At 42.7% G+C, this 13,810-nt stretch overlaps 1 protein-coding gene across 2 annotated transcripts in view; it reads right to left on the bottom strand.

Moving 5' to 3' along the window:
• LOC122541738 (primary cilium assembly protein FAM149B1-like) overlaps nucleotides 1-13,810 on the bottom strand; it is a 203,105-nt gene that overhangs the window by 139,373 nt on the left and 49,922 nt on the right. For both annotated transcript variants that reach the window (XM_043678630.1, XM_043678629.1), the window contains exon 8: nucleotides 2,011-2,138. In XM_043678630.1, coding sequence (XP_043534565.1) covers nucleotides 2,011-2,138 — 128 coding nt within the window. The remainder of the gene's footprint in view (nucleotides 1-2,010; nucleotides 2,139-13,810) is intronic.

Genomic DNA, 13,810 nt, shown 5'->3' with positions numbered 1-13,810 from the left:
AATGAAACCAGATGGCTCTAACCTTTGCTTTTCAAGAGGCCATCTATTTCTGCTTCCTTTTCTGTCATTCCGCAGAAGTGGACAATTTCAGCATTTTCCCACATTACATACCATTTGGCATTTCTTTCTCCATTTACTTAACCAATATATATCACTTCATAGCTATTTAATGTCTTCTTCACAATTTACTTTTCTACCCTTCTTTGTGTCAGCTTTATTAAAATTTACAACCATACTTATGTCCCTTCACCAAATCATTTCTATAAATTGTAAAAAAGCACACCACTGGTTACACCTTGTCAACCTGGAAAAGAACAAATTAACATACCTCTTGTTATTGAGGCATGTCAACATGCTACCTCCTGCACCATGAGTTTCAATTTTCTGCAATAACATTTAAATGGCATCTTAGCAATTGGTTCCTGGAAATCTGAGGACAGTACATCCACAGCATGTAATTTCCTCAAAAAACTCCAATAAACATGGTTAAACTTGATTTCCCTTTCATAAAATCATGTGGTCTGTTCCTCAGTACCGTGCATGTTCAAACATTTTCCTTATGACACATGTTTAACTGACTGGACACATGTTAAACTGACTGGCTGGTCTTGCTTTTTGTCTCCCTCTCTTTTTGAATAAAGGAATTATATTTTGTATTTATCGTTCAAATGGAATGTTTACTGAATCTCAGAAACTTTGGAAAATTAAAACTATTGCAAAAATGTTAAAGCCCTATGATGAAGTACATCAGGACCTGGACACTTGTCAGCCCATAGCCCTAACAATTGGTCAGTACCAGTTCCCTGGTAATTGTAATTTTCTTGCGTTCCTCCCTTAATTCGATATCCTGATTGCCACCTATTTCTGCAATGTCACTTCTATCCTATATGACTATAAGCTGAAGGAGCAATAAGTCTGCTCCACTATTCAGTAAGATCACAGCTAATTCTCAACTCTACTTTCTTGCCTTTTCCTCATATCCTTTGATTCCCTTAGAGATTAAAAATCTGTCTATCTCAGACATGCACATACTTAACATTCCACCCGCAACAGCTTGCTGCAGGGAAGAATTCCACTCTACTTAGAGAAGAAATTCCTTCTTATCCCTGTCTTAAATGGGCAATTCCTTATTTTACAATTATGTCCTTTGGCCCTAGATTCTACCAGAAGAAGTCACAACCTCTCAACATCTGCTCTGTTTAGCCCGAAGACATCTCTCTGGTTCAATAAGGTTGCCTCTCATTCTCCTAAATGCCAGTCAATACAAATCTAATATACTCAACCTCTCCTCATTAAGAAAATCTCTTCATACCCAAGATCAACCTCATGCATCTTCTCTGAACTGCCTCATGCCAGTATATCTTTTCTTAGACAATTAAATAAAAACTGTTAACACTACTCTAGATGTGGTTTGGCAAGTACCTTATATAGACTTCTCTATTTTTATACTCCATTCACTTTGAAATAAATGTCTTCCCTATTCATGCTGAATCTCTATAATAGCTTTTTGTGATTTATGTTCAAGGACTCCTAAATCCCTCTGTCCGGCCAGTGGGCCTGCAGTGAACATAGCTACTGGTTGGGAACCAGTGGAGCCTGGTCAGACCACGTATAAGCCCTTATGGAAAAAGTGCAATGTCTTTCTTTTTAGCTTTATTTCTTATTTTCCTAACTTATACTATATATATATATCTGCAACGTAGTGCAACATTTTTTTTTTGTACCTAAGTACTTTGTAAGACGATGCCATGTATTGCCAATATTGTACACTTTTCATGTACTCTTGCTCTTTAGTAACTCAAGTACACGTTACAATAAATCTAATTCAAATACCATTCAGTGCTTCCATTCTTCATGCTAAAGTACATAATTTTACATTTTCCCACTTTCCCAGATTGGTATGATGTGATTATCTCAACTGTGTTCAGCACTTCAACTGATGCCTAACTAATACTTCAATTTAAATAAAATTCTGCATTGTATTAACTCTGTCCACATGTCCACACTAACCTGAGATTTTGTTAAATAAGAGGTCAAAGCTGGTACTCGAACTTGTGATAACTGCGGTTCAAGGGGCAAGAACAAATTTGTTTGTTCGATTCCTGCACTTTCGTCTGAGGCAGTGCTCTTCTCTTCATCTGTGGAACACACAGATTGTATAAAGATCAGTCCTAATGATTAAGGTTGAATATAATAATATCAGAAAGTCATTTATTCCATTTCTATTTTTGGCCACTTCAGAGGTCACTAAAAAATCAATCTCACTGGTTTGGGATTAGAGTCGCATGCAGGTTATCAGTCAGCAGAGGTCTTTTATTTTAGGACAATCGACAATGGTTTCATGATCATCATGAGACACGCTTTGAAATCATACTTATTAATTGAATTCAAATTTCACCATGTGTTCCATGTCTCCATCTTGGGTCTGTAGATTATTTTCTGTACAATAGTATTGTGTCATTGCCTCCCCTTAAACTTATTTTTTGCCTTAGTGGAATCTGGCACCAACCACTTTATCAGGCAATGCATTCCTGAAGGATGTTGCAGGTTCAGAGAGACATAGGTAAGCTGCAGAGCTGGATTGAGAGTTGGCAAATGGAGTTGAATGCAGAAAAGTGTGAGGTGATTCACTTTGGAGAGGGCAATAGGAATACAGAGTACTGGACTAATGGTAAGATTCTTGGTAGTGTAGATGAGCAGAGAGATCTCGGTGTCCATGTACATAGATCCCTGAAAGTTGCCACCCAGATTGATAGGGTTGTTAAGAAGGCACATGGTCTGTTAGCTTTTATTGGTAGAGGGATTGAGTTTCAGAACAATGATATAATGTTGCAGATGTACAAAACCCTTGTGTGGCCACGCTTGAAGTATTGCGTACAGTTCTGGTCACCACATTATAGGAAGGATTTGGAAGCTTTCGAAAGGGTTCACAGGAGATTTACTAGGATGTTGCCTGGTATGGAGGGAAGGTCTTATAAGGAAAGGCTGAGGGACTTGAGACTCTTTTCAATAGACAGAAGGTTGAGAGGTGACTTAATTGAAACATATCAGTCAATCAGAGGGTTAGATCGGGTGAACAGTGAGAGCCTTTTTCCTCGGATGGTGATGGCTAGGATGAGGGCACATGGCTTTAAATTCAGGGGTGATAGATATAGGACAGATGTCAGAGGTAGTTTCTTTACTCAGAGGGTCTGGAACGGCCTGTCTACAACAGTAGAAGACTCGCCAACCTTATGGACATTTAAATGGTCATTGGATAAACATATGGATGAAAGTGGAATAGTGTGGGTTGGATGGACTTCAGATTGGTTCCACAGGTCGGCGCGACATCGAGGGCCAAAGGGCCTGTACTGCGCTGTAATGTTCTATGCTCTATTCCAGATCCTAACCACTCATGTAAGATGAATGAGTGGCTAAAAAATGGTGGAGAGAGCAGGCATTCAGATTTTTAGATCACTGGGATCTTTCTGGGGCAAAGGTGACCTGTTCAAGAGGGACAGGTTGCACCTGAACTGGAGGGGGACCAATACTTTGGCAGCCAGGTTTGCTAGTGCTACAAGGGAGGGTTTAAACTAGATCAGCAGGGGGCTGGGATTCTTGACGCGAGGGAGTCACGTTCGGGGCTGGAAGGAGATACAGTAAGCAGAAATAGTATGCTGAAGAGACAGATCAGGGTGGAACACAACAGAGAGCAAGAAATGCCTCTTGGATTAACTTGCATCTATTTCAGTGCAAGAAGACTGACAAGCTGATGAATTCAGGGTGTGGATAGGTACATGGGACTGGGATATTATAGCTATTACAGACATTTAGCTAAGGGAAAGACAGGACTGGCAGCTTAATGTGCCAGGATACTGGTGCTTCAGGTGAGACAGAGGTGGTGGAAAGAGGGGAGGGGGAGTTGCATTTTGATTAAGACAGTATCATAGCAGTGGTCAGAGGTGAAATAATTGAAGGATCATCCAGTGAGGCTTTGAGAGTGGAGCTAAGAAACAAGAAGGGGATGGTGGCATTATTCATGTTGCAACGTCGGCCCCCAAATAATCAACAGGAATTGGAGGAACAAATATGTAGGGAGACTGGGGAGAGTTGCAGAAGCAACAGGGTTGCTACACTGGGAAGTTTAATTTTCCTAACATAGACAGGGACTGCCTTAGTGTTGAGGGCTTAAATGGGGTAGCATTTGTTAAGTGTGTTCAGCAAAGTTTCCTCAAGCAGTATCGAGGGTCCTACTTGGGAAGGGACAAAACTCAACCTACTCTTGGGAAATAGGGCAGAAGTAGGACTGAGATGGCCTTGGGGGGGCTTTTTTGGAACAGTGGTCATTATTTTATTAAGTTTAAAATACTTATGGAGAGGGTCAAAACTGATCCACAGGTTCAATTTCTAAATTGAGGCAAGGCACATTTTGGTTCAATTAGACAGGAACTTGCAGGGGTTGATTGGAGTAGTTTGCTTGCAGGCAAAGGGATGTCTGGCAAGTGGAAGATCTTTAGAAGTGAGATCATTAGAGTTCAAGTTCTATATGTTCTGGATGTAGGTTTGCTTGCTGAGCTGGAGGGTTCATTTCCAGATGTTTCGTCACCCTCCTAGGTAATATCTTCAGTGGGCCTCTGGACAAAGCATTGCTGATGATTCCTGCTTTCTATTTATATGTTTGGGTTTCTTTGGGTTGGTGATGTCATTTCCTGTTCTTTTTCTCAGGAGATGGTAGATGGGGTCTAACTTGATGTGTTTGTTGATAGAGTTCTGGTTGGAATGCCATGCTTCTAGGAATTCTCGTGCATGTCTCTGTTCAGCTTATCCTAGAATGGATGTGTTGTCCCAGTCAAAGTGGTTTCCCTCCTTATCTGTATGTAAGGATACTAGTGAGAGACGGTCATGTCATTTTGTGGCCAGTTGATGTTCATGTATTCTGATGGCTAGTTTACTGCCTGTTTGTCCAATGTAGTGTTTGTTACAGTTCTTGCACGGTATTTTGTAAATGACATTAGTTTTGCTTGTTGTCTGTATTGGGTCTTTTAAGTTCATTAGCTGCTGTTTTAGTGTGTTGGTGGGTTTGTGGGCTACCATGATGCCAAGGTGTCTGAGTAGTTTGGCAGTCATTTCTGAGATGTCTTTGATGTAGGGGAGAGTGGCTAGGGTTTCTGGATGTGTTTTGTCTGCTTGTTTGGATTCCTATATGTTCCTGTGAGGGTGAAGGGCAAGACTGGCAAGAAAAGGGAATACTAGGTGACAAGAGATATTGAGACTTTGACCAGAAAAACGGAGGAGGCATGACTCAGGTACAGGCAGCAGGGAATCCCTGGAGGTATGTCGAGGACACAGGAGTTTACGGAAGAAGAAAATCAGGAAGACAAAAAGGGGCCATGTGATAGCCTTGGCTGAGATGGTTAGGGAGAATCCAAAGAGGTTAGTTAAGTATATTAAAGGAAAAAGAGACCCCTCAAGGATCAAAATGGATATGTAAATGTGGAACTGGAGTAGGTGGACAAAGTCCTCAATAAATATTTCTCCCCTATGTTTACTACGAAGAAAAACATGAAAACTTAGGAACTTGGAGAAGCTAGTGGTGATATCTTTGGGACAGCCCATATCAAAGGAAAGGGGGTGTTAGATGTATTACAATGTGTGAAGGTGGATAAATCTCCTGGTCCTGACCAGATATATCCAAGAACCCTGCAAGAGGCTGCAGAAGAAATTGTGGGGTCCCTGGCTGATATTTTTGCATCATCGCTAGCCATGGGTGAGGTCCCAGAAGACTGGAGCATAGCAAATGGTGTGCTCTTATTCATGAGGGCATCAAAGAAAAACCTGGGAACTATGGACCAGTAAGCGTAATATCTGTGGCAGGTCAGTTCTTTGACAAGATTCTGAGGGATAAGATATACATGCATTTGAAAAGACTGAGTTTGATTAGAAGTAGTCAGCATGGCTTTGTGGGTGGGAAAACATGCCCCACAAATTTAGTAAGAGTTCTTTGATGAAGTGATCAAGAAGATTGATGAGGACAGGGCAGTAGGCTTAGTCTTTATGGAGGTAAAAACAATGACTGCAGATGCTGGAAACCAGATTTTGGATTAGTGGTGCTGGAAGAGCACAGCAGTTCAGGCAGCATCAGAGGACCAGCAGTAAGGCCTTTGATAAGGTTCTACATGGTAGGCTGCTCTGGAAGATTAGATCGCATGGATCTGGGTGAGCTGGCATAATGGATGCACAGTTGGTTTGATGGTAGGTAATAGAGTGTAATAGTGGAATGGTGCTTGTTGGTCTAGAGGCCTGTGACGAGTGGTGTGCCTCAGGGGTCGGTGCTGGGCTATTGCTGCTTGTTATCTATATCAATGATTTGGATGAGAATATACAAGCCATGATTACTGAGTTTGCAGATGACACTAAAATAGGGGGTATCATGGATAGTGAGGAAGGTTATCAGAAATTGCTGCAGGACTTTGATCAGTTGGGCAAGTGGGCTGAGAAATGGCAAATTAAGTTTAATGTAGTTAAGTGCGAAATCTTGCATTTTGGAAAGTCAAGTCAAGGTAGGAGTTTCATAGTGATTGGCAGGGCCTTAAGGAGTGTAATGGAACAGAGGGACCTTAGAGTTCAGGTGCACTGAAAGTGGTAGACAGGGCGATGAAGAAAGCTGTTGGCACAGTGGCCTTCATCAGTCAGGGCACTGAGAAGAGAAGTTGGGAAGTTATGTTGCAGTTGTACAGCATGTTGGTAAGGCCCCGCTTGGAGTATTGTGTTCAATTTTGGTCACCTTGCTACAGTAAGGATGTTATTAAAGTGGAAAGAGTGCAGAAGAAATTTTCAAGGATGTTGCCAGTACTCAAGGGTCTGAGTTTTGGGAGAGGTTGCACAATCTGGACTTTCTTCTTTGCAGCATAGGAGTCTGAGGGGGGATCTTATAGAAATATATAAGATCATAAAAGGAATGGATAGGTGAAGACACTCAGTCTTTATCCCAGGGTTGGTGAATCAAAGACTAGAGGGCATTAGTTTAATGTTAGAGGGGAAAGAATAAAAGGGAACCTGAGGGACAATTTTTTTTTACATAAAGGGTAGTACGCATCTGGAATGAGTTGCCAGCACAGATGGTTGAGGCAGGTACATTAACAACATTTAAAAGGCATTGGACAAATCAGAAAGATTTAGAAGGATATGGGCCAAGTGCAGGGAAATGAGGTTAGCATCGATGGACATTTCAGTTGGCATGGACCAATTTGGGCCGAAGGATCTATCTCCAGGCTTAGAGAAAAAAAATTACAGAATCATAACAGTACAGAAGGAGGCTTTTCAGTGTATCATGCCTACACCATTCTATTACCTTGTGATAATCTACTGCCTTGGCCCCAAACCCCTGCACACCTTTTCTGTCCAAAGGATCATCCAATGCCCTCATGAATGCCACTCACTGTTTAAAAAGATCTTTCTTTGTGCCTCCAATTCTACTTTTGTTAATCAATGTAATTGGGGTGCAATGACTCTCAAATCTGTTACCAGTGTGAACAGTTTCTTTCCTTATACTCAACCTAAACACCATGTGATTTTGAACATATATCAAGTAGACCTGTGTTGCAGCTTCAAAATATTGACACCTCATTTTCACTATGCTTGCTGCTGCTTCTGGCATGTCCTCCTGCATTTTTAATCAACCAGAGTTGGTTCACTTGGCTTGATGATAATGGTAAAGTGGGGGACATACTGATTTATGATGTTACAGATTATGTTGAAAACAACTCTGCTGCTATAGCTCACAGTGTCAAACTCTTAACAAGCACAGCACTGTAGTAGTTGCATACAACATGACAGAAGGTGTCCTCAATATGAAGTCAGGCAAAAGTGGAAAGTGGATTACTGAAGAAAGACTGCACAAAATGGATTGTACCAAGTAAGCTGTGGGACAGAGATAGTAATGTTGGTCATTTCATTTTCCAATGCTGCTCAACTTTTTATGCAGGCGATGCAGTCTACCAACATTGCTAGTGAGCCTCTGTCTTGGAGGGAGGATTGCCGTTGATGGTTTGTGAAGTTACATTCAATAACGTAATTTTGGCCTTAAATGTTTGTTTAAAAAAAAAATTAAGTCTGTGCCACCATCAGAGACTCTCAGAGAAATATCCCACAACTCCTGCAGAGATATACAGATGAAGTTAAGTTAATGCTTCCTGCGATCAAATTAAAAGTTTTGTTATTAGCTTAATATGTATCTAAATTAATACATTGGTTTGTATTTATTATTAGGGCAATTTTGGGACTACTCCTTTTCTTTAATTTAAACTATGAGTCACCAAAATGACAGTAATAAGTTAACTGTTGGCATTTCCAACAATACAAAATTACTCTGTCTCAACATTGATTGTAAAGAATTTTGATTGTAAAAGATACATAATTTAAATCTTCCACATTATTTTCCGTATTGGTATAGCATCTTCAAAAATACTTATAATGAAAGGTATTTCTCAAGCACATTACGTTAAAACTTTATCATCACCTGAGAAAGATGATTTCAGAAGGGATGATTGAGGTGGACCATCGAGGTGGGCTTGGAAGACAGGAAGTTTCAGGTGATTAAGAAGGAAATTCCAAAGTGAGAGGCTGTGAAGAGACAATTGACCAATGGAAAAGAATGCTTAAGAGGACAAATCTGCAGAATGCAGAATATGTACAGCTTTCTAATACTGGAGAAACTTACAAAGATGGGGACAATAAAATCTTGGAAGAATTTGGATGAGAATTTAAAATTGGATGCATTGCAAGTCAATAAGGGCAGGGATGAGATTGGAAGTAGATATTTCAATATTCCATGAAAGGTCAGTGAAAAGGGCATTAGAATTGAATTGTTATGAAAGTGAAAAAAGGCATAAACAAGGTTTCAAGCAGCAGATTAACTCAACTCCAAGCCTCCTCTAATTATGAAACCCTATTAGTTTTAGAACATAGAACATAGAAGAATACAGCGCAGTACAGGCCCTTCGGCCCTCGATGTTGCACCCATCCAAGCCCACCTAACCTACACTAGCCCACTATCCAATGCCCGCTTAAATGCCCATAATGAGGGAGCTCCATACGCGGAGAAAGATTCTCACTGTCGCCCCTATCTAAACCCCTAATCATCTTATACACCTCTATCAAGTCACCCCTAAACCTTCTTTTCTCCAATGAAAATAACCCCAAGTGCCTCAGCCTTTCCTCATACAATCTTCGTACCATACCAGGCAACATCCTGGTAAACCTCCTCTGCACCCGTTCCAGTGCCTCCACATCCTTCCTATAGTATGGCGACCAAAATTGCACACAATACTCCAGATGCGGCCGCACCAGAGTCGTATACAACTGTAACATGACCTCAGTACTCCGGAACTCAATTCCTCTACCAATACCAGCCTTTTATTCAGCTGTTTGAGAACGTACCGAACCTACACTGGGATTTGTGACGATTAGATCAGATTAGATTACTTACAGTGTGGAAACAGGCCCTTCGGCCCAACAAGTCCACACCGACACGCCGAAGCGCAACCCACCCATACATCTACCCCTTACCTAACACTACGGGCAATTCAGCATGGCCAATTCACCTGACCTACACATCTTTGGACTGTGGGAGGAAACCAGAGCACCCGGAGGAAACCCACGCAGACACGGGGGGAACATGCAAGCTCCACACAGTCAGTCGCCTGAGGCAGGAATTGAACCTGGGTCTCTTGCGCTGTGAGGCAGCAGTGCTAACCACTGTGCCGCCCACGATGTTAAGACTACTGGCAGAAGCATGTGATTTTGTGAATGAGATGCTGAGAGACCATTTGGTATGTGGGTTTAATGACATAACCATGCAAAAACACCTGCTAGGTGAAGCCCAACCGGACTTCAAAAAGGCACTATAATTGGCTTTGTTATGGGGAGTCAATGGCCTAGTGGTATTATTGATGGACTGAGACCTTAGTAATGTCCCGCGGACTCAGGTTCAAATCCCGCTACAGCAGATGTGGAATTTGAATTCAATTCAAAAATCTGTAATTAAGAGTTCTAATGGAACAACTGCTGATTGTTAGGAAAAATCCATCTGGTTCACTTATGTCCTTTAGGGAAGGACACTGTCATTCTTACCTGATCTGTCCATCTGTGAATCCAGACCCACAGCAATGTAGTTGACTCTTAACTGCCCTCTGATCAAATAGGGATGAGCAACAAATGATGGCCTAGCCAGCGATGGCCTAGCCAGAACTCGGACATAATGCTTAAATGTTTCTCCCAGGCAGACGAACACCTTAGAAGGGGAAAATATGTGTTCCAGGCACCCCAAGTGACCCACTTGTATTACAGAGTTGACAAAACTGTGTTATCCCTGTCAGAAGATAAAGTGAGGGCGAACAAAAATGACCCGGATCCCATGTCTGCACTGGAGCTTAGGTCTTTCCTTGGGTTGGTGAATTAGTTTGGGAAATTCAAACGTAATCTAGCCTCCATCTTGACATCTTCACACTTGCTATTGAAGAGGGGTCAGACTTGGTTAAGTAGCCAAGAATTAGCCCACTACAATCCCAAGTGACATGCAATGCCACCTCCCAGGTTTCGGGATAGTGATGGCTCACCAGTGGTCCAATGGAGAGGAACACCTGCTAGCATATGCTTCACGACGCTGGCTGATTGCGAACAAAGATATACCCACAGAGAGAAGGAAGGTTTGGCAGTCATCTTTGGAATGAGCAAATTGCACCAATACTTTTTTGGATGTAAATTTGTAACAGTAACAGACCACAAGCTCCTGCTGGGGTTACCTAAAGAAGACAAGGCTGTGCTACCCATAGCTTCTATTAGAATCATAGAATCCCTACAGTGTGGAAATAGGCCCTTCGGCCCAAAGACACCACCCGACCCTCCGAAGAGTAACCCACTCAGACCCATTCCCCTACACTATTTCCCATATTTACCCCTAGATAATGTACCTAACCTTCACACCCCTGAACACTATGGGCAATTTAGCATGGCCAATTCAACTAACCTGCACATCTTTGGATTTTGAGAGGAAACTGGAGCACCCGGAGGAAACCCACGGAGACATGGGGAGCATGTACAAACGGCACGCAGTCACTTGAGGTTGGAATCAAACACGGGTCCCTGGCACTGTAAGGCAGCAGTGCTAACCAATGAACAACCGTGCCACCCCAAAGTTGAATGCGGTGGTGGGCCCTTATTCTCGGCGGGTACAATTACAAATAATTGTCCAGGAGGCCAAGTACACTGTCCAGGAGGCCAAGTTGCAAATGTGGATGCCTTGAGCTGCCTCCCACTAGCAGATACACCACTGGTGGTGCCTCCACTGGAAGAGTCTATTCTGGGTTTAACTGTCTGGACACTTTTCCAGTCACTGCTGACAATATCCAACTGTAGACACAAAAAGATTCTGTCATGGCAAAACTAAAACAGCTGTTGGTGATGGGCAAAACAAAAAGACCATCATAACCAGATTTGAAACCTTTCCAGATCCAGCGAAACCAGATCACCGTAGAGAAAGGCATATTACTGTGGGGAGCAAGACTGATTATCCTGAGCAAACATTGCTGCCATATACTGGCTGAATTCCGCCAAGGTCATCCAGGGATTTCCAAAATTAAGGTGTTCATAAGAAGTTATGTCTGGTGACTAGGAGTGGATGCTGACATAACTGCATTGGTGGAGCAATGTTGCCAGCAGCTCCCTCACATTCATAGAATTGGATATATGTCAACTATGTTGATCATTTCATGGGCTCAATATTCTTAGTCAGTATGGATGCCCATTCAAAGTGATTGGACGTGCACGGAGTTCATTCATGAAACTCAGGAATGATGACTGAAAAGCTGCAAGCATCATTCACACGACAGGGACTCTCAGAAATATTGGTCACAGACAATGGGACATCATTTAACAGCAGGGATATTGAGTATTTCCTGAAGTCGAATGGCACTTGGCATGTTCGGACTGCTCCATACCATCCATTGTCCAAAAGTTTGGCAGAAACAACAGTCAAACGTTGAAGGCAGATTTAAAGTGGCTACTAAGGATAGCTGGTCGTGTCGTTTCGTGGCTAGTTGGTGTTCATGATATGGATCGTTAGCTGTCTTCCTGTTTGTCCTATGTAGTGTTTTGTGCAGTCCTTGCATGGGATTTTGTACACTATGTTGGTTTTGCTCATGGTATTGGGTATTGGGTTCTTTGTCCTGGTGAGTTGTTGTCTTGACAGTGGCTGTTGGTTTGTGTGCTGTTATGAGTCCTAGTGGTCGTAGTAGTCTGGCTGTCAGTATCAAGATTGTGACGCTGGCTGCATCCATCTTGGACTCTGATGTGTCTTCAATACTAGATGGAAGGGGAAAGCCCACAGTTTCTGACAGTCTTCCTGGCTGTTCTGAGGGGTCAGGTAATTTTTGCTCCTGCCCCATTTATTCAGGACTGCCTCACCTACTCAAATTGTGTGTGTGTCACAGGGCCTGACCTCATGTTGACCTTGCCTCCTATCTATGCTGGGCCATTTCTGTCCTTTTGACATCAAACTTTGTCCTCTGGAGTCAGTTGTCTCACTCAAAGGAGGCATGTTGCTGAAATTAGCATTCCTGATGCTCAAAGTTTGTGAGAAGATTTGTAGCTCGGGTGCTCGCTGTTGTGGTTCTGTTCGCCGAGCTGGGAATTTGTGTTGCAGACATGTCAGTTCAGAAATGTTCTTGATGTATGGTAACATGGCTAGTCCTTTGGGTTGTGACATGTCCTCATTCCGTTGTCTTTTCCTTAGGCATCTGTTGATGAAATTGCGGGGGTATCCGTTTTTGGCAAATACCTCGTAGAGGTGTTCTTCTTCCTCTTTTTGCAGTTCTGGCGTGCTGCAGTGTGTTGTGGCCCTTTTGAACAGCGTCTTGATGGAACTTCTTTTGTGTGTGTTGGGGTGGTTGCTTTCGTAGTTCAGGACTTGGTCTGTGTGTGTGGCTTTCCTGCATACCTTTGTGGTGAATTCTCCGTTCGGTGTTCTCTGTACCATCACGTCTAGGAATGGGAGTTGTCCTTTTCTTCCTCTCTAGTGAATCTGATTCCTGTGAGTGTGGCGTTAATGATCCGGTGTGTGTTTTCTATTTCTGTGTTTTTAACGATTACAAAGGTGTCATCTACATATCTGACCCAGAGTTTGGGTTGAATTTGCGGTAAGACTTAGTAGCCACACACGCAGATGACAAGCAACATGAGTTCGACTGGGACAACACTACTATTATAGGTCAAGCCAAACAGAGAACAGCCAGGGAATTCCTAGAGGCATCGCACTCATCCACAGATTCTATCAACAAACACATCGACCTGAAACCAATATACCGGCCACTGCAGCGGACAGCTGGAACTGACAACCGGAAGCGGCAGAGACAAACCACTAAAAATGCTGGAGGAAAGATCACAGAAGCGCTTCACAGGAGGCTCCCAAGCACTGAGGATGTCACTTAGACAGGGGACGAAATGTCTGCAACACAAATTCCCAGCTCGGCGAACAGAACCACAACAGCGAGCACCCGAGCTACAAATCTTCTCACAAACTTTGAGCATCAGGAATGCTAATTTCAGCAACATGCCTCCTTTGAGTGAGACAACTGACTCCAGAGGACAAAGTTTGATGTCAAAAGGACAGAAATGGCCCAGCATAGATAGGAGGCAAGGTCAACATGAGGTCAGGCCCTGTGACACACACAATTTGAGTAGGTGAGGCAGTCCTGAATAAATGGGGCAGGAGCAAAAATTACCTGACCCCTCAGAACAGCCAGGAAGACTGTCAGAAACTGTGGGCTTTCCACTT

The sequence above is a fragment of the Chiloscyllium plagiosum genome, chromosome 38 (assembly GCF_004010195.1).
Source record: "Chiloscyllium plagiosum isolate BGI_BamShark_2017 chromosome 38, ASM401019v2, whole genome shotgun sequence".
Classification (NCBI taxonomy): Eukaryota; Metazoa; Chordata; class Chondrichthyes; order Orectolobiformes; family Hemiscylliidae; genus Chiloscyllium; species Chiloscyllium plagiosum.
Note: the sequence above shows the minus strand (reverse complement) of the source record. Positions and strands in the feature narration are given on the sequence as shown.